The sequence below is a fragment of the Chanos chanos genome, chromosome 9 (assembly GCF_902362185.1).
Source record: "Chanos chanos chromosome 9, fChaCha1.1, whole genome shotgun sequence".
In the NCBI taxonomy this organism is placed as follows: domain Eukaryota; kingdom Metazoa; phylum Chordata; class Actinopteri; order Gonorynchiformes; family Chanidae; genus Chanos; species Chanos chanos.
In genome coordinates, this window is record NC_044503.1 from 15,210,957 (window position 1) to 15,231,564 (window position 20,608).

The 20,608-nt window shown below is 41.4% G+C and overlaps 3 protein-coding genes across 4 annotated transcripts in view; 1 reads left to right on the forward strand and 2 right to left on the reverse strand.

The window, feature by feature from the left end:
• The window catches only part of LOC115820863 (transketolase), a 17,193-nt gene extending 13,910 nt beyond the window's left edge, over positions 1-3,283 (reverse strand). For both annotated transcript variants that reach the window (XM_030784562.1, XM_030784561.1), the window contains exons 1-2: positions 2,947-3,283; positions 749-866 (exon numbers count right to left, since the gene is read on the reverse strand). In XM_030784562.1, the coding sequence (XP_030640422.1) occupies positions 749-866; positions 2,947-3,053 (225 nt within the window). In that variant the 5' untranslated portion in view covers positions 3,054-3,283. The remainder of the gene's footprint in view (positions 1-748; positions 867-2,946) is intronic.
• Positions 3,284-7,837: 4,554 nt separating this feature from the next.
• dcp1a (decapping mRNA 1A) lies at positions 7,838-15,220 on the reverse strand. The gene is made up of 10 exons (XM_030784942.1): positions 15,071-15,220; positions 14,533-14,573; positions 14,151-14,278; positions 11,508-11,574; positions 10,554-10,692; positions 9,889-10,008; positions 8,765-9,289; positions 8,572-8,625; positions 8,248-8,460; positions 7,838-7,994 (listed from the first exon to the last, which is right to left on the reverse strand). Exons 1-10 carry the CDS (start codon positions 15,218-15,220, stop codon positions 7,914-7,916), a joined length of 1,518 nt encoding a protein of 505 aa, XP_030640802.1. The 3' UTR covers positions 7,838-7,913.
• Positions 15,221-19,831: 4,611 nt separating this feature from the next.
• The window catches only part of cacna1db (calcium channel, voltage-dependent, L type, alpha 1D subunit, b), a 67,316-nt gene continuing 66,539 nt past the window's right edge, over positions 19,832-20,608 (forward strand). The window contains exons 1-2 of the mRNA XM_030783997.1: positions 19,832-20,028; positions 20,467-20,572. Of these exons, the coding sequence (XP_030639857.1) occupies positions 19,847-20,028; positions 20,467-20,572 (288 nt within the window). The 5' untranslated portion in view covers positions 19,832-19,846. The remainder of the gene's footprint in view (positions 20,029-20,466; positions 20,573-20,608) is intronic.

The following is a 20,608-nucleotide window of genomic DNA, read 5'->3' on the forward strand; positions in this document are numbered from 1 at the left end:
ACACACAGCCACTTAACTCACAGAGCACCACAGAACAGAGCACAAAAAACTGAGCAGAGCGTTTCCTAATCCATTCCAATAGGTCACCAGAAACCGCAGCTTTGGAAAGTTCAGTGCAGCATTTACAAACCTGATTGTGTTCTCAGTACGGTTGATTTGGGTGTGCTATAGCAAGGCCAAGAATCTTAGGACAACAAAGCCAGCAGGAGAGGACTGAGAATGGATTAGGACTATTTTAGATGGGAAAACATGTCAAGTGCCTCACTGACAGAGACGGACTTCATGAAGGTCTCAGAGTGGACCTGCACTAATCTCAGGAAAGGGGAATAGAGTATAATGTGTTATTTCATAAAACGTTATGTGTAATTTCATAAAGTTGTCTTGGACAGAACAATAGATAAGTAGCGGCTCACTTTATGATTTTATTGAATATTGTGACAAGACTCACACACATACTCAACACCCTTCTACACGCTATTCTGATTCACACAACTTGGCACACAACCTAATTATTATCACATGGCTCCATCTTCCTGCTCTTAACACACAGTCAAAAATCTCCCTCCTCTGATCAGATCCACACTCAGTGTCCACCTCAGCACTAAGACACCATGAGGCACATAGCGCTTCACTTTAGCCACTAGGGGCAGGATTTCGACTTGAGGGAAAAGTGTGAGAAATACTGTTCTGGCGGCAGAAATGAGTTATGTGTCTAAAGTTTGATCTTCCAGGCAGGCAGGTGCGTTACCTTGGACAGAATGAAGCGGTCGTTATTTGGGTTCCTGGGGTCGTCGGGTCTGTACTTCATGGTGTGGAAGAAGAGAACAGACATGATCTCTGCCACACTGCAGCATGATGTAGGATGACTGTGGAGCAGATATTACACACAGAGATAGTATAGGAAATACATATTACATTACATTATATGTATATCACACACACACACACACGCACACCCGTACACCCTCTCACACACACGCAGGTTACATATACACATAGACATAAATTACAAACTAGACAAACAGCAAACGTGCATGTTCACGGTTAATTCATTAAGAGCACCATAACCCTTAGGTAAAGCGCATGCAAACACACACACACACACACACACACACACACACACACACAGAATGCATGCTTTCGTGCACTCACACCTGTCACACCAGTAAAAACACGAACCCGTCAGGCGTAATTAGTTTTGCGCTGAGTGACTCGCCAAACCCTTAAGGGAAAAATCCTCTAACAGAATTTTAGGAGTGTTCTCGTGTGAATGACTAGAATAACCTTCAACCACCTACAAACTACTAAGATTAAATGTGTAATATGACGATTATCTCTCTATAACAGCTTTGTAATTGTTTTAATGTCCATGTTGGAATGAACAAACTCTTTGTAACGTCGTTACATCAACGTCCATGGGAAAACATTAACAAAATACTCAGTAGCAATCTTTGTGTTGTTTTCATGAGTCAATTGCTATAGCCTACATCACCCGGACTAAAACGATACTAAACCAGAGCACAGGTACCTGCTACGTGCTGACACATGGGACCGAAATAGAAGAAGGTATAATATGTAAGCCAAATGTGTATTTGGATAAAAAAAATTAATTAATGAGCTTTCAAACTAAACTGTCAAATAAAATCATGATGGAATACAGTGTAAAATATTCCAAAAGAAGTGCGAGTAACGTCAAGATAAACAGTCAAATAGCCCGTCACTGTTTTACTAACAGCCTTACAACTCTAGTATGCGCGCGTGCACATGCGCTTTCAGTAATTTCTCTTAACCAGGTCGTTCCTTTGTTCGTTAGGCAATCCAAGCGTGTTGAAGTTAACCATGCGTGACTCAAAGCCAACCGGTGTATTTGAGCTTGTGAGTCTAAATATCTGCACTACCAGGAATATTTCAGTATTAATGTCATTGATGGATGCATTGGTAGACTTCAGAAATAATGTGGCTTCTACAGTATTCCTGAAAGCACTACAGCCGTGGACAGTTCACACCAGAAAGATACCTCTTCGTTGAACCGCCGCCATCAGGTTACATTTCAGAAAAGCTCCCTACATCACATACATGTGATGAAAACATATACTGATGGAGTAAATTGGACAAACATAAAAGAGAAAACAGTTCAGGAATTATGGCCATAGATAAAGGATGACACTTGCATAATATGATCAGTCTGGTGAAGTTGTACATTTATTAAAGAAAGAGAGAAAGAAAGAAAGAAAGAAAGAAAGAAAGAAAGAAAGAAAGAAAGAAAGATGCAACTTGAATTTAAGATCCTACTTGAAATCCTACACTACGCTCCCTTGCTCGTAATATTCAGAGCCAAGTCCGTGCACAGCACGGGAAACAAAATGGGCGTGCGCTTCAGCGCCAATCGGATCGCTATGCGCACAGGATCGGTCTTGACCGCCGCTGTCTACGCAAGCGCTTTGGTTGACAGATTCGAGCGCGGTCACTATTAGATCGTGTTGCGGCGGACGGTACCATTCTAGAAACTCAAAACCCCACCTCGACACCGAAACGCAAACATTACCTTTGATAGAGCGTGTTACAACCTTACCGAAACCATCTAAAATGAATGAACTTAGCTGAATAAAAATGTCCCTATGATAAAAGAACACAGTGCACCTGTTCCGCTATAGCCTGTCCACGAGCTTTCTTGCGACACTTATTATACACACAGGTAATAAAATCTTACAAAATGCATAGAGAAACAAACTGAAAGATTGCAAATTTTTATAACAGTGCCAAAATGAAAGTTCAGAGGCAAAGTGAATGAACAAAACGAACCCTTAGTACTGCGTATACTATCAGCACTTTCGACATATACAATTGTACGAAACATGAAAAGAGCACAACATCTGAATCCTTTGGAAGCGACAAAACGTGAGAAAGTGTTTTGTTCTTGTTACCAAGTAGGATCCTCGACCTTACCCGCTGCCCGCTGCAGTCGTTGCCTTTATGGAGTTGATTCGGAGTCGGTTCGCAATGTTCCGCAGGGCTTGCAGGGTCTGCTGGTCTGGTTTGTGGTAGTCCTCCATGGAGAAGTCCTGTCAAAAAAGCACCGCAGGATAGCAGTCTACCGCAGAGTACACGAAATGACCGTTGCCAAGTGCGCTTTAAGCGTTCACAGACTTTGGGAAAGCGTAGCGGTATGCACAGGACAGTGGTAGAGAAAGAGACAAGAGGGACAGCGAAAGAGAGCGAACGAGAGGGGGGTGTGCTACAAGAGTAAGGTTAATCTGGTGTTCACGAGAAGCTGATAAGCACACGGGCGCTGAGTGCGCGTGTGGCTGAAAGCACACAAAGTACAGTAACATAACAGCCACGCTAGGACGGAACGGGGGCGGAGTCCAGTTGACAAAGCATGATGATTTTTGCCTCCTTCAGCCGTTCCGCTGCGGCTATTTTTTCACCATGTCGTAGGTCGCGCCCGTCCCACGAGCTGTTTCATCGGGGGCACATTTTACCAGAACTACTATACTACAGCTTTCACATTTTTGGTCAGCAGTCTAGACGATAACGAATCTAACGTGTCAATAAATAACCAATAGTGAGTATTCTTAAATAGGATATGTGAATTCATTCGCTTTGATCGCAGTGGGTGAAGAGTTCAAACTGTTTCAGTTTAGTGAAAGCAATTTTTTTATCAAAGCAAACAAAAACGCTCAGGACTACATAAATATGTGTTTGAATTTTCTATATGGGGTCTTGCCAATAAGTTTTCACTGTGAGTCTCAACATTTTAATACTGCCTTGTAAAGTCTAAGTGTAGCCCCCTTTTTTCAAGATCTCGAATACTACTCTGGAGATTACTATGCCTCTCCAGCGGACTCCGCGAAGTTTACAGATCAAATTCTTGCAACGGTAGTGACAAATCTGCCCTGAACCGCGTTGGTGACGGATGTTCTTTAATCACGATGTTACATAAGAACTTAACAGTTCCCTCTAACTGAACTGTCCACCGCTGAAATTCATTTATTTTCCTTTGTCATCTAAGCTCTGGGGATAGTGTGCACGCTCTTTGTTAGTTTGCTCTGTTTGAAAAAGTAAACTGATGAAAACTAAACTGTAATATACCTGCAAATGATTCATTTACCGTTCAGGGATTACATAGTTTGATGTGATCGCGTGCTCATTCGCTGTTTGGAGCAAACGCGCGACGCTCACCTGCTGAGTTAGTTATTAGTGAAGCGTCTGGTTGGACTCAACGACCAATCCTCTTATTCGGATGTGTAAATAAAAAATACATTAAGGTCGAAGGGTTATTTACACACCGCCACGTGCAATGGAACATGTACTGTATTTTAAAATTTTGTTCGCGAAATACAGGACTAGATGAGACAAAACCGATTGCCAACTACCGGTCAAAACGTCTCAATACGCATCTGTTGTGGTAGAGATGGATGAGCACGTTGTGTGGGTCTGTTAGCCTCCGCCCCCCTCTCCCCCTACTCTCTCTCCCACGCTCATACGCACGCAGGTGAATAAATGCACCACAGAGACAAGAGGTTCTTTTGAAATTCAGATCTCTCTCTCTCTCACACACACACACAAACACAAATTTATATTTACTATTTATTTATAACAGAATTATCTTCATTGATTGGAATATGGTGGGGCAGACATTGCTGTACCTGAACAGATTGCATGCTGTCCTTGAAGAGCTAGGTAGTTGGGAAGATATTCGGCTCTAATTCTAAATCATTACCTTCTTAATGGATTTGCCTGCTGAACTCTGCTCCAAACAGTGGTATCCCCTGAGGTAACTACTATGGTTGGCCCATGAAATGGAGGCGGAGCCTAAATAAACTGGTTTATCACAACCATTTCACTTGTTACTGTACTGCACATAACTGAACAGCAGTAAATCTGACATTCCAGCATTTTCTTTCATGCGCATTTAAAGAACTTCCACACAAACTTCACAAAATTATTTTTTTTACATACTTTAAAGTCTCAAGACTGATCTTAGATATTAGGGTTGTCTTTAATTAAAATGGAACAAAATAAGTCATTACAAGTGCAATAAATTTCAAGCCCTTAAACCGTCTCCAGTTTAAACAACCTAAAACTCCCAGAGAGTACATTTAAAAAAATGAGGGAAACGAAAATGTCCTTTCCAATAACACAAGTTTATTTAAGAGTTACATTTGAATGCATTGAACCTTTATGATAAGTCTATCTGTCCCATCTAGAAAAATGTTTAAACAACAACAAAAAAGTTAAATAATTTGGGTGGTATCTCCTTCCTGCACAATTACATAGTCTTTATCTGATAACAAATATTGGCATTTGCCCTCAAGTTTGTAAACAACAGCATATGCAACTAACACAGTAGAAGATTAGATGACAGCCACAAAAAAAAAGCAACCCTAAAACAAAACAAAAAACCCCCAAAAAAAACACAAAGAAAAAAAAAAAAGAGAGAACAGCGAGATGGTTTTCGGATTGCTGTGCAGCAGGAAACTATCAGTGCGACATACCATCAGCCAGCTGCTGGATTATAGCCATGTATTGTATCAAAATATGAATTTCATTTCAGGCTAAGTCTCCATAGGGCCTGTCCATAAAGAACATTCATTTAAGAGAACAAGAGTGGTCAATAGCCTCCACAGACACTAAGAGATAAAACAAGAGGACAGATCTGAGATGATCCAAAGACAGTCAGATCACAGTAAATTTTATGCCATGCCCCTAAACCATATATAGCGATATGTGAATGTTATAAAGCCCAAATTCACACATGGCAATATTGCAGCCTGTCACTTTGATGTCAAACAGAGGGTGAGTGATAGAAAAGGGGCATCACTCTTATTTGTGTGGATGAATGGATGTAAAAGATTGCTGGTGCACAAGATCCAAGAGATACAGACCTTGATAAAACCAAGGTTCTGAACAAACACACACACAAAACAAACCTACGCTTTTGAGTCCTCACAAGGTACACCAGCAGTATAAAGCTCATTATGTGCTAGTATGGCACGGTCTGGAAGGTTCTGTGTTGATACAATTATTTGAATTCTTGTTTTCTCTTCTTTTTTTGGAAATTTCATACCATCAAGTATTACAAAAATCTCTGATATGGTTCAAACAACATTCAGAACCAACCCCCCCCCCCAAACAAAAAACAAACAAACAAACAAACTATTTGTCTTGCCATGCCGTCTGCATTTTTGCTGCCACACAAAACTTCAATGGTGGGTTTCATAGATGAAGCCGAGGAGTGTTATTGGGCTATACCATGTTCTAGATGAAGTTTGTATTTTTGAAATTCTCTTTGATCCAATACTACCTTTTTCTTTTTTTTTTTTTCTTTTTTTGGTGGGACACCAGCAGCCCTTTATGTTTACCTTAACTGTACTCTCTTGGGAAAAAGGGGGGAAAAGGAATAATATGGCACCCTTAGAGCTAAAGTGTCCACGCCTCCACCCAGTGGAGGTTTTTAACACAGCACTTTACCACAGACAAAGCATTGCCCACAAAGTTATGGTACTGCATTGCATGGTATGTTTTTTTTCCCTGCAAATTTATAGATGTGTAACTGAGTTTGACATCAAGGACTGTGATTAAATCCACAATGTCTATTAGGAAAACTGTTCATCAAAAAAAAAGAAAAAAAAAATTCTATGAACGTGTCAAAATGAAGACTTTTACATGTGGTTCTTTGCATCATTTGAGAAAATAACTGGCAAAAACCTCAAGCAACATTATATCTGGATAACTCCTGATTCTTATTTGGATTTTAGGAACAAATTAAGGTTATTGTGCATTATTTCACACTTTATCATTAACATGCGGCTGTGATTATCTACTGAATGAAATGGAATATAGGTGTGAATAGGCCCACCAGGATGGACTCATTTTTAAGTACAACTCAGTAGTGAACAAATCTAATGGCTTAGCCAGTGCACCTTCACAAGAATATCAAATCGATGCTTTAAAAATACCAGGATTTCTCTTTTCATTAAGTAATCTACTGCAAGCGTTGCCAGTGAATAGGTGACAAGTAAAAGTCCTATGTGTAGACATAAACAGATTACTTACATTGTCTTTCTTAGATTACTCAGCTAATTCTGTTCTGCAGTATTCGTTACTGCAATGTCTTTGGACTGGAATCAAAAATCTATACTAATCCAAGTTTGAGTCTTAAAAAAAAAAAAAAGGTATCACGGCAGAAGTACCAGATCCTATCTACTTTTGTCTAAGGCCTGTTTACGTAGGAAAGCACCCCAAAATGCATTGCTTTTGTATTGCACTAGTCCCTTCATGACCATAGTGATAGCTGAAGATGACAATGGAGGAAGGAGAATAAAAAGAAGGAGAGAATGAGAGTACGGAAAGAAAGGGGAGAGCAAATGACAGAGCAAGTGACAGAGAGAAAAACCAAGGCAGAGAAAGAGAGAGTGAGACAAAGAGAGTACATGAGGGTAGACCAAGGCAAGGAAGAAATATATTGGGGAAGAAACGGACACAATAAAAAAATTAAAATCGAAAAAAAACCAAACAAACAAAAAACAATTACAAGAGAAACAGGTAGGATGAAGCTGCTTTCTGTAAGTTACACTAGTTTGAAAGCACCAGAGCTATAGGGTCAATTTGCATGGAGAGCATGGTGACCAATCAGTGTGGTTCAGAAGTCACTATGGCAATGTTATCCCTCTTTCTGTGACTCGGAGGTGTGATAGAGCATTTCTAAGAGTTACATGCTTTTCTGTGACTCAGGGAGAGGACACAAGACCCAGTGTCAGTGGCTTGACATTACCACCAGATTCTGTTCAGTTTGGCAGAACAGGGAGGTTTCTGAAATGGACTTGCTGGTTGTCCCGTAAGCGCTTTCCAGCACCGGAGCCTACTCTTACAAGTCTACTCTTACAGTCAGAACATCTGAGCCCTTTGGGCTATAGCTTTACGTTGTTCAGGTCTTTGGAGAGTGTTTGCAGGTACGCTTCATGGATGGCATTGAGGAAACTGGGGTCATTCTGTTCAAGAGGACAGATTCAAAACAAACATCAAACGAAGGCTTTATTTCCAAGGGTTTTAAAGAGTATTTTATGCATAAGTCTACTTCAAAGCATTGCAGCACCGTCCTTGTCAGTGCGATATAATAATCATGACAGCATTGTTGTGACATACAGTTACACACAGCATACATTTACAATTTGTGCCTTCTTCATATGGGAATAAAAAAATGTGTGTGTGTGTGTGTGTGTGTGTGTGTGTGTGCGCACGTACCTTTATCAGGTGAATCAGTGTATCTTGTAGCTGGTTTCGGCTATAGAGTGCAGTTGGAAGATCTCCTCCTAATGTTGCTGGAGGTGATGGCGGATGGGCGGGGTTTCTTGGCTGTTCTATTGTCTTGCTGGAAGAATTTTGGAAAGCGCTTGGAGAGAGTAACAGTGAGGGCTCTGCCCCTGGCACCACGAGCCCGGCCTTCATAGAGACAGTCTATGACGAGAGAGAAAATTTAAAAAAAAAAAAAAAAATTGTAAAACTACTGTGCATGACACATGTAGGATATCAAAGAGAATCATGTAGGCTGTGCCAGGCAAAACTCACAGGAATCGGTTTAACCAAACTTTGGGGTTGTGAAAAAGTGTCCATCTCTTTACTCTGCCAAAGGAAAGAAGCACAAGAAGGATGCAAAAAGAGATCAATTAAAAAAAAAAAAACAAGCTCCAGAAAACTGTACCAAACAGGAACTGAGTAGGCTCAAAGGATTGGAAAAGATTTGAGAAAAAATGACAGTTACCTGTCCAGGTGTGGCGGTGTTGCCTGCAAAGGCTCCTGGGGGTTTAGGGACGGGCTCTCTGAAGCTCTGAGGTGTGACGAGCGGGCTGGGCAGGAAGCTGGGGGCCAGGCCTGGCATGGGTATGGAGTGCCCGTCTGTTTTGAGAGGGTTCATGTAGGTTGGCTGAGAACCAGGATTAGGACCACGTGGAGCCCCCAGTCCAGTAGGCAGCTCGGCCCCGCTCTGGGCCACCAGCCGTGGGGAAACAGAGGACTGAGGGTCCCTAGGACCGCTAGCCTGAAGCAGAGGGACCAGGCCTGGGGCAAGAGGACGGTCACTGCCCCCCGGGTCTGCCGTGAGGCGAGGAGTGAGGAGTGGCTCCAGGGGAAGAGGTGGAGGGCCGTAGGACACCCCACGCAGGAAGCCCTCTGGTTGGGATGGGTCGGTGGGATTCTGGGCAGTTGGAGCAGGACATGCTGGCTCTTTGGGTAAAGAGCTGCCAAAGAGCTCCTCTACGGTGATCTGTTTCACCACTGTGTGAGAAGGCTGCGACCAAACAAAACACAGCATTGAATTCATTCCAACATTTAGGTTCTATACATTTTCACAACTACAATTACCATTAGGATAGTCTGGGATTAATCGAGGCATTTGCCACACACCAATGACTGGTTATAATATTGATTTTACACCAATCTGGACAGAAGTCTTTAAAAATAATGACACAGTCCAACCAAGAGAGATATCAGAAAAAGTGTACTGTGTACAAACATGCTGGATATACTATTGAACAGGACCACAAAAGTTTCATTAGCTTGATTTAAGAAGATACTCTTTAAAAAGATATTTCTGGGCCATTTTTAAATTTTGAAAAAGCAGTTCCAGTTGTCGAGACAAAAAAAAAAAAAGAAAGTCAGACAGGAAATGAAAAAGTTTCAGCGAACGACGTACCAAACCTCGACAGAAAAGTTCACTTAACACATTATTCAAATACAGTGGTTAGCCAGGAGAATAACCAGAGTGTCACACACACACAAAGGAGCGGTTAGGAAACATGAGAAAGTGTGTAATACAAAAACCACATGCATGCACGCGATCACACACACACACACACACAAACAGTGCAGTAGTCTGAGCTGTCCTACCTTCTCTTGTGGGGCTGAAGTAGCTGTGTGTTCAGTAGACTCTCCACTTCCTCTCAGTCCTGAATCATGGTTCTGATTCACATCTATGTTCACCGACACCTCTGCTTCACCAATCTGACTCTGCACACACACACACATACACAAAAAAACAGTAAAAGGAGGTCCACTTTAACCATCGTTTAACATCTGCCTAACCAAACCAACTCCACACACAAAAAAGAAAACAAACAAACAAAATAACAGGAGAAGACAAACAAATGAGGTGTAAAACACTAATCTACAGGTTTAGTGCATGCATGTGTCAGACGTCAGAGAAGAACACACTCTACTTTGTGGATTAATGTAGTTTTCTATAATCTGTGGTTAATTCAATATGAACTGGTTATGTGGTTTAGCACCTGGCTCGGCCAACTTCTCCAGGAGAGCTCACAAGCTCCAATGTACAAATTTTTACTCCAGCTTCACTCATACGCACATGATCCAGCTGATCAGCACACCAAAAAGAACCCTCACCTAACATTCAACTATATATTTGACCAAACGATATAACTGGTCAGATAATCACAGGCAAACTGGTTCTTTCTGATCAAACTGCCTAACCTAGCCTGGTTATGGTTGATCCCACAAAGCTGTACCAAGCCAGGCCTGATTAAACAATAGCCTACCCTGTGGTATTCCTCCTTGGCTTTGCTGAGGAGCTCTAGGATGTCGATGGGTTTGGTGTCCACGCAGCCGTTGGTCCGGTTGAGAAGGCCTCGGTCTGGTGACACGTGCTGGGCCCGCAACGCCTCCTGCTTCACGATCCTACAGGAGACACACACGCAACTCATCCACTCAGGTCTGAGTGAACACAGACATTCACCAGTACATCAGCATGCTGGCAGTGCACGGATTAAACCACTAGGGGGCAGTACCATCTTACAGACACAGACCCAGTGATGCAGGTGATCAGTTCCATAGTAACGAGCCCTGATATCTGAATATTTTCCAAACACAACAAGTTTATGGGGATATATGTTTATGGTCTACCTGGTGATATTATGTTTGGTGTTACATACATAATCTTTTTTTCACTGATTGGTTTCCCTTGTTTGGTGCCTCAAACAAGCAAGTATCTATGTTGTATTTCTGGGGTAATCAGTACAAGTTAGTATGTATTTAAGTATGTCAAATACTTGGAGTGAATGGAGACTTAAGGGTATATTACAGATATAATGTGTTATGTGTACTAGTCCTGAAACGTGTATTTCTGCGTACATGCTACACTACTTCGGTGTGGTTGAACACGCCACACTCTTAGAAGTGCTTGTCTCTCTGCATGTCTCTCAGGTTTGAGTGTGTCTGTTTATCTAGATGCCACATGTGGCTCTGGACCCTGTTGCTATAGTAACGTGCATCCCCGGTGACGGTTCTGGCCAGCTGCCAAGCTACCTCATCTGTTTCCGGGTGAGCAGTCGCCCAAGGATATGCGACTTCAACAGAATGCTGTCGTGTCACAACACAGGCTATGTGGCAGCCCTTCACTCACACTCTCTCACACACACACACACACACACACAGCCTCCATAGAACCAGGGTATTTTATACAAGAGGTTTCTGAGGTCAGTTCCCATACTTACTGAACCATGAGCTGGGCGATACGTTGGCAGTCTGCCTTGTCATAAAACCAAATACTGTAGATCCCCACTAAAAGTGAGAGACACAGAGAAAACAAACAAACAAACAAACAAAATGAGCCAAAGGATTCACACATTTGCAACCTCGAGTAAAAGTAAATGGTGATAGACAGAGTCAGAATGTGTTGTGTGTTGAACAGTTGAAATCCCAACTGGAGATAACCAGTTCCCCCTTCAGCGGTGGCAGGAGGCCAAGGACTAAGCGACTACTGTGTTAAGCGAGCACACACTACAAAGGAGGCTCCTGCGTCTAAAGGTTTAACTCCCATCTGCCTTCTGACTCCTCTGCTTTTCTCCCTGTGGAGTGCCGAAGCCCCACAGAATAGTTTCCTCATTACCCCTCCCCTCTACAAACAACACCCCCACTGCCAACCCCCTAGGACTCGCTAAAGCCGCTCGTGGCCTCGCAACAGCAAAAAGTAACAACCGCCGAAAAAGATGCGTGTTCTGCACGACTTCACAGCGTCGAGCTCTCGGCCCTTTCCAACACACGACCAAACGGATGCCGTGAACTGAACTCTGGTTCAGTAGCCGAGCCAGACATTTTAGGAACTCCAGCTTCAGCATTATTTTTGAAGGTGTGCGCAGAGTAGAGGATCTGGCTGAGCGACTGGTTTGAAAGTATGGTGGGGCAGGCTGGCACGGTTTAAGTCTCTGAGAGGGCACAGGGTCACGCCAAGGCTGCCGGGGTCATGGATGGGAGTGTGGCGGCTGCAAACGAGAGGATGATTCTGCTCAGCTTGACCCCTTATCCGCGTCACGACCTCAGTGACCTCCGGCACAAGGGCAAGATTGTCTTCCAGAGAACGCTGGGCCGTTGTCTCAGCAGCACATGCAAAGGTTTGAATTCCCGTGTCTCGTTTTGTGTGTGAATCACTGTGTGTGTGAATCACTGTGTGTGTGTTTGAAAAAAGTGCAGCTATATGATACAAATTGATTTTCATCATCTTCATAAACTAACAGGTTGTCATTGGCACAGAGGCCTCTTTCTCTTACACCCATGGCACTTTTAAAACATCTGAATGCTCATATACACAGACACATACACACACACAAATGACACAACATGAGTAGAAACTGCACTGCCACTAACAAACGACAGAACAGAACCTACAAAACGAACCAACCTACGTCATGTGTAAGTCTGGAACTTTTCACAGCGTGCTTTGAAATCAGAGGAAAAAAAAAAGTACTGCGCTTGACATGTTCTGAAAACTGTATACAAACAGTGGATGAGTCTATCATTTGGAAGACAAGTGGTACATTCCAATCCTGAATCTGGATACGGTCTAATACAAAGTTCAGCTCAGGGCAAACTTCATAGCCCTTTCTACACCATTGATTAATTACACGTACCAAGAGAATTTCTATTTCTGATAGGGCTGTAAAAGGTTCAAGTGTTTGTACTGAACCATTCCTGTATGGGATTTATGCTTCAGCATGGATTATGGAACAGACCATGTTCCACTGGACAAGGCATAATGCCATGTATAAAATTACATACCAGTTGGGGCGTAAATTTCATGTGCACAATCTCGTAAAATGAATTATTCCGGTCTCCAAGCCTTTTAAAACCAGGTGCAGTTTTAGCTTATTTAACAAACTAAAGGAACGCATGTGCTGACCGTTATTCCAAAGCTATTGCGCCAGCAGCTGATTTAACTTTGGCAAACCACACAAGGTCATTGGTGGTCAAACTGGGCTGCAATTGTTGTGTGTTACGACAAACGTTGCTTTCGTGACCTCAAAACCACGGTATGTACCAGAACATAAGTTTTATACACCAGTATATCCTTCATGTGTGACTATTTAAATGTATTTATTTCTCTCACTATTTTGAATGTACAGCCAATAGAATGTTAAAGTTAAGAAACACTGGGATAAACCTAAGAATCACTACTGGCTAAGAATCACTACTACATGCTTCCAGCACCATCTACTGGAAATTAAAAATGACTAACTAATCTTGACAGGACAAGCAAGCAATTAACAAATAAATGAGAGTAGTACTATGAAAAAAAAAGGTTTTATCTGATGAACGGATTAGTTGATCACAGTTTAGTAATCAAACTGGCACAACATAATCCATTTTAAATGTCCACTGTCATCTTCAAAAATAAGTGCTGAATCTCTCTGTAAAGCTTGGCGAGGTTTCAAAACTTTGATGTGACAGTTATCCATGGAATCTAATTGGTATTTGATCAGTAAAAACAAGACTTTTATAGAGATGTAGCTGTGGTCTGTATATTACATTATGAGTGAAAAATAGACCTTCTGACAAAATTTCAAGCCCGCTGACAGAGGGTCAATAATACGTTTTTTAATGACAACAAAATTATTATCTGAGGCGCTACCATTTGTTAGGAAGTTTTCTCTCGCTTTATCTATATCCAGATCATGTGTTGATGTTACTTTAGATCAAGTGGAGATTTCAGAATTCTGTGCTAAGTCAAACAGGCTAAAAAAAAAGAAACACAAAAATCAGAAATGAATTACGTGTCGTCACGTTAATGATACTTTACGACCTAATAAGTAGCGCTATGACACATTAATCTCACAAGTTATATTAAAGACATGCTCACTCACAGTTAGAATTCCTGTACAGGAGGAATGGATCCTGCAGCTGAAACTCCAGGTCTTTGTTGATTGGCTCCACCAAATTTTCTGTGCTTAAACGGTTCATAATGGTGAAGCCATGATGAGGCGATGCTGACCTGCCAGGGGAGAATTAACTGAGTCATACACATACGCTGACAGAAAATCGCAAAACCATACATTCAAAACAACACACAAATTAACAGTTCAAATATGCTTTAGCCGTTTGCCATCTATGCACTAGCCTATATAGCACTATGCTAACCGCCCAAGACATCGTAACGACAATGCAAGACAGTACATTTAATTTAAATGTTACTACATAGTGTGCTGGTAAAGTCACTGACATTGTATACTAGACACTGGCACATACCTGGCATATACAAATAAGGTGCCCTCTATGTCGGTCTTCTCCTGAGGAAAAATAAAGACACAACAGCTGTCAGCTTTGTCACACGAAACGCGTTTTGACCAGTTTTTTTCATTTCCAACAATATTAACGAGGGCGAGTACAAGCCAGCTCGCAGCGTACTGATGTCATGCCGAAACAAGATCAGAAACCGCAATAGCTTACAGCCGATGGCACATGTTCTGTGCAGAAATAACGCAAACCCACAGTGAGACAATGTGGTTAGCCATCAATTAACCGGCTGGCTAGTCACTCTCGAGTAGTAATTTGTTCTAAGTAGATGTACTTTAAAATCCACGCCAAATAAGATACACTTCAAAGCCTTACGTCCTGTTACAGAAAGGGGTAATATTTTGCGTACTGACCACTCAGATAGTGCCTGCAAATTAGCCAGTTACCTATTGTGAGTAAGCTAACAGTAAGCTGTTATAACTATAAAAATACGTGGCTAGCTTCAGCCAAGGAGCGTGCTATCTAGAATAAGACAGAGTAACAATCTTACCCATTCGTTTGCCTTAGAATTGAATTTGTACAATGCTACCTGTCCGGTAACGTCGAGAAGCTTATTAATATACGGATCATATTGTTGTAGAGCCGCAAGACTCATAAGCTGTCCAGCCTTGTTGACGGACTCCATCTTGTGTACTTGCATGCAACAGCACGGAAGAAATTCTATGAACACTTTTGGTTCCCTGTTCCACTGGACAATGTAGCGCAACTTTAGTTCCGCTTTGTCAAAATCCGTCATGCTTGTTGAGACACGTGCCGCCTATGGTTAAACATAACAAAACAAAACACCTGAGCAAACATTATTTAATCGACTAGTGTATATGAGACTGAAAAAAAGCATAATAGCCTCAACACAAATGCAGGCTAGATGTAACTCCATTGCAGAATCTATGTTAACTGTCCTCATGGACTACTTTGTAGATTCATTTTATTGTCCTATATGAAAATCAGTCACGTTGTTTCTCTGCATGTTTAAGTATCTATTTTATGGTTCGTTTATTTATATTTTCATCTACTCATAAATAGCGTTTAGCATCATACGGATCTGTATATTCACGAACCACCACGGAGGGGCGGTGTACACCTTAACATCTCTGTTCGCATAATATATTTTTCCCTTATTCAGAAAGTGTATAACAATGGGTCTAATATTTTACTACTAAGTATATATCAATAATATGTTATATCTAAACCACATACTGGGTATATAATCAGGCAACCTCCTGTAAAAGAATGTATTCTTTATTAAAGGTAGCCTATACAACTCAAGGACGCGTTTTAACTTAATAACAATGATTAAAACCTCAAGGGAAAAAAAATTACAGTGAACAGTGAATACGTCCACCTGCAGTTTCTTTCATTAGTTTAAATAATCTGAAATAGGTCAGTTGTAACTCCCCAATGCTTGAGTCAAGAACATTAACGAGATTATTATTCCGGGATTATCGCTGTGAAACTGTTATCTGGTGCAGACAGGTAATCCAATGTTCTGTTAAATTACACACACCGTGCGTTCCACTCCCTGCATTTGTTGTTAGGAAATGTGGCTGTCTAATGTTTTCTTGTGGCCCCAAACAAGAGGGAAATGAATGGCGTTTGTCTTCGGGATATCGAGACGCCGAGGTAAGGCAGTGGGTTTGTCATTACGTAGTCTTCATGTCAACAGCATGTAAAATACCTCAATTTGCTTACGAGACCCGAGAAGTACCTGGCATGGACAATGACTCAACGCAAATTAGAACAGCTAACTAAGGTCAAATCATCTACATATACAGGGTACTTGTTGTATTAGTTTCTAAATATAAACATTCTAAGCTTCTAAACGAAATCTGGCATCAACAATGCCTTGTGGTTTACAAGCAGCGTTTTTTTAATCATAGAAATGTACAAATCCGTTACAGGTAGACAACATAGGCCTAAATATTCACTTATATGACAACACATAAGAATATTATAGGCAGTGTAATGTCATAACTGTATCAGTGTGTAAACTACCGGACTAAAACGTGTTGAGATAACAGGGCCTGCAGGTGAGCCTAAGGTGAATAGTTCAGCCTGAAATAACAGTGATACTGGTCACTAACATTTGTACAGGCCGACTGAATGAATTTATAACAGTGAAGAAGACAGTAAAGAAGATGAAGAAGAGCAAAGTTCACTTCATAGATAAAGATAATTTATCAATAAAGAGAACCAAAATACCGCGATCGCTCAGCCTCGCACATAATAGGCTACTTAATGTTCTGATTACTCGCTGTTCATGTCAGTAATTACAAATAGCTCTCCTAGCACTCTTTTGCATTTTGGCGACTTCGGTCTCTTAAAAAGTCGGAAAATCACTGGACACTGTGACGGCTATGAAATTTTGACAAGCCCGTGTATAGCCTATATGCTTGACAACGCACACAAATCCAAGCGCAGTTTGGCTTGTATGTTAATTACTTGCCCACGTCTCTAATGAGTAAGACTGTTAAATCGCCTTTTAGGGCCACAAAGTTGGTTAACGTTTATTTTAGAGCAACAGTATCATTTAGTGCAAAACGGCCAAACTCTCTCTCCCTTCTTCTTACCCAGAGCTGTTATTTTCATTGCTAACATGACCGTAATAGGAAATACACACGATGAATGACAGCATCCTTTGCATGTTTGTCTCCGTCGAAACGGGATTATCACTCACAGGATTTCCACTGAAGTCTGTAACAAGAGAGAGGCGCGATTTTTTTTTCTCGCGCATGGCTAGAAGTGCAAGCTATCCTTCATACACGAGTTCCGCAGGAGATGGATGACCATACGAATATTTCAAGTCCGTGACCATGTACTTTAAATTTAGTTTCTGACCGCCACATTTAGGATTTATTGTATTATTTTGACAGCCGGCTTCTCAAACGAACAAGCCATTATGTGAAGCCAACACCCGGATGTTACAAAAATGCGCTCGGTGACGCTCAGGGACAACAGTAAGAAGCACTTTAAATATGTGGTTAGATAGCTTATACCGACATTTACTGAAATAACATTGATCGCTATCTTCGGAGTAATTTATTTTACGGACTTTCAATGTGGAGGAAGGGATGGACGAGCCAGCGGAACAGTCTGGAGGTAAACTAAATCCAGCGCGCAGCTGTCATTTTTTTTTGAGTGTGAGCGATGGATGCTCTCGCACTTATACAATGTGTACTTCCTACGGGCAGCTGTGATGTCTCAGTCACTTTTGTCTCGACACTCATTGAAGTTACGAGACTGGACTGGAGGTAGTCTATTTATTCGTCAATCATAGAAGCAGTTAAACGTATACACTGGCATGGTTATGTAGTTGAATTAAACAGACTCTCAGTTTTAGGTAAATTGTCCTTTCTCCGGAAAAAAATTGTGCTGAGTTTTACCGCCCTCATTTTTAATAAGCTAAGAGTGACAGTGACGGAGAAACTTTTGTTATTTGTAGAATTAAGTGATGTTTTTTAACCAGTTTCTAGATTCGTTGCACTACTTCAGTTATACTTTTGCTACTGTCACAGTTACACTAAGTGAAAGGGTATTTATTGCTGACTGTTCACACGAAAAAAATACACCTGGAACAATGACCCTTTCCCATAGCACATCGACAGGTGTTGTTTTAGGCCGTATTCGATATAAATATTTTTGCAGGCATGATCTAAAATATGCCTTTCTGAGAAAACAGTCTGAATTTGCATATACTGTACTCTAATTTGATCATTTTGTCAGTATAAGTCTCTTGTGTGAAATATTGCTTTTATCTTCACTCACAGTTACTTCGCTGCGTGAAAAGCAGCCATCAGAAAAAAATGCAACCAAACACACCTCAATGTTTTTATCTCATGAAATTAGCCCGGTATATGTTTGTCCAAGGCCGTCTCATTCTATAATATGTCATAAGCGATTTAATTATGGTGGACAAATCGGAGGAAAATTAACTGAGTCATTATCTTTTTGACCTTTGAAGCTGAAAGCCCAAGTAATTTCCCCTTTCTAAATTATGATCAGCAGTCGTTGGGTTCAAAGCCTGAAGACCAGGCGACTTGAGTAAGCGGTGTCTCGGTGCAGCTGCGCGCGTACCTGATGATATTACAACAGCTTTGTCACGAGCAGGTGTTTCGTATTTCTGCTGTGGTACTACGACTTACGAAGCTGTTTTCATATGGTTGTCTCTCCACCTGATTGAACACGTTTGTCCGTCAGACCGGTAGTACGATACAGTTGTCCTATTTCTCTTTTGCTTCATTTTGTTCTCTTCAAAGTCAAGAGGAAGCTAAAAACCCGACCCTGTTTGTCTTGAGCGTTTATAGGTAAAGGAATAGCATGCTATCACTAAGGTTGTGAAACTCTAAAAGAGTGATCCTCATAAAATAGAAAAAGAGCGAGCGAATAAAAATCGGTAAAATGTAATAACTTTGACCTTTGAATTTATTTGATTCTAAAGCGTGTTATTGGTTTAGGAATGAAATGCATTGTGCATTTATGTAGTTGATCACTCCTTTAGCACTGCTGCCATCACATCAAGTTAAATATTATATGTAAAAGTGATCTGAAAGAGGTACATGAAAAGAGGTTTGAACCTTCTAACTCAGTGGTCCTCAATTCTGCTCCTGGGGGACCCTTACTCTGCATGTTTTCCATCTTTCCCTGCTTTTCCTACGTGGCTGAACTCATCAGTGGCACTTTCGATTGGTTAAGCACACCTGATTTAATCAAGAGCATGTTAATCACACTAATCAGGTGTGTTTGGAGCAAGGATAGACGGAGTAAGGGTCCCCCAGGGGCAGGGTTGAAAAACACTGTTCTAGCTTATATAGGCTTTTAGATGAACCTTGTACTGAAAGTTTTAATATGATTAAATATGACAATATATTTATTCCAACGCGTTACAGTATCTGTAAAGAATGTTTCCAGAACTTTTACAATACAGTGCATTCATTTTTTCCCTCTCTCTCACCCTGTCTGTCTCTCTTACACTCTGTAACTTGCTCTCTCTCTGGACCTCAACACCCTTTCCCATGTTTCATCCTTTTTGAGTTATACTTTTTGCATTTTTTTTCTTTTCATTAATTCTTTCTGCCTCCCATCTTTTCTCATCCTTTCAGGGTCAAACTATGCCAGCAGCACAAGAGCCCCTCCCTCTGACGATGCCCCACCCATTTGGTCAGAAAGACCCTCCTTCTCTGACCCCCAGACCATCCCCCAGTCTGGTGCTTTGTCCTGGCAGGCTGCAATCCATGCTGCGAAACACGCCCAGGACGGCGACCCCCAGACGATGAGCGGCCAATCCACGGCGGGCTCAGCTCCAGTGGGCTCCCTTTCCCAGAGGAAGAGGCAGCAGTATGCTAAGAGCAAAAAGCAGGGCAGCTCCACCAATAACAGGCCTCCACGGGCTCTCTTCTGTCTCACTCTCAACAACCCTATACGTAGAGCCTGCATCAGCCTGGTGGAGTGGAAGTATCCTTCATCATTAAGTTTCACTTAACTTTACTCCAATTCAGTTCACTTCAGTTCAGTTCAGTTCATCTCAGTTTGGTTCGATTCAGTTCAGTTCAATTTTCTGGAATTTTTTGCAGCTGTATCATGATGAAAAATATTGAATCAACCCACCATCCCCCTAAACACACATTCACAATTATTTTTTTAATGTGTTTTAAAGACTGGAGCTGAGGCGGCTTTGAGTGCATAGTGGTATTTTTCAGGTTTTGGTCAATTAAGTCCCATCAGCTTTAATGGTATCAGTGAATTACCTGCCTGTGCAAAATTTGAAATGGATGCAGTGTGCGAATGCATGAGGTTACTTTGATTATGTCAGCAATAATGTTGTCGTTATGCAACTGAGTTTTTTTTTCCCAGAAAAAACATTGATGATTTGTCCTTAACAGTATTTTCCAGACCTTTTGATATCTTTATATTACTCTCAATTTTTGCCAACTGCGTGGCCTTAGCTGTTTACGTCCCCTTTCCTGAAGATGATTCCAACTCCACCAATCACGACCTGGTAAGTACTGTGGGCCTGTCCCTTTCTGTCAGAATG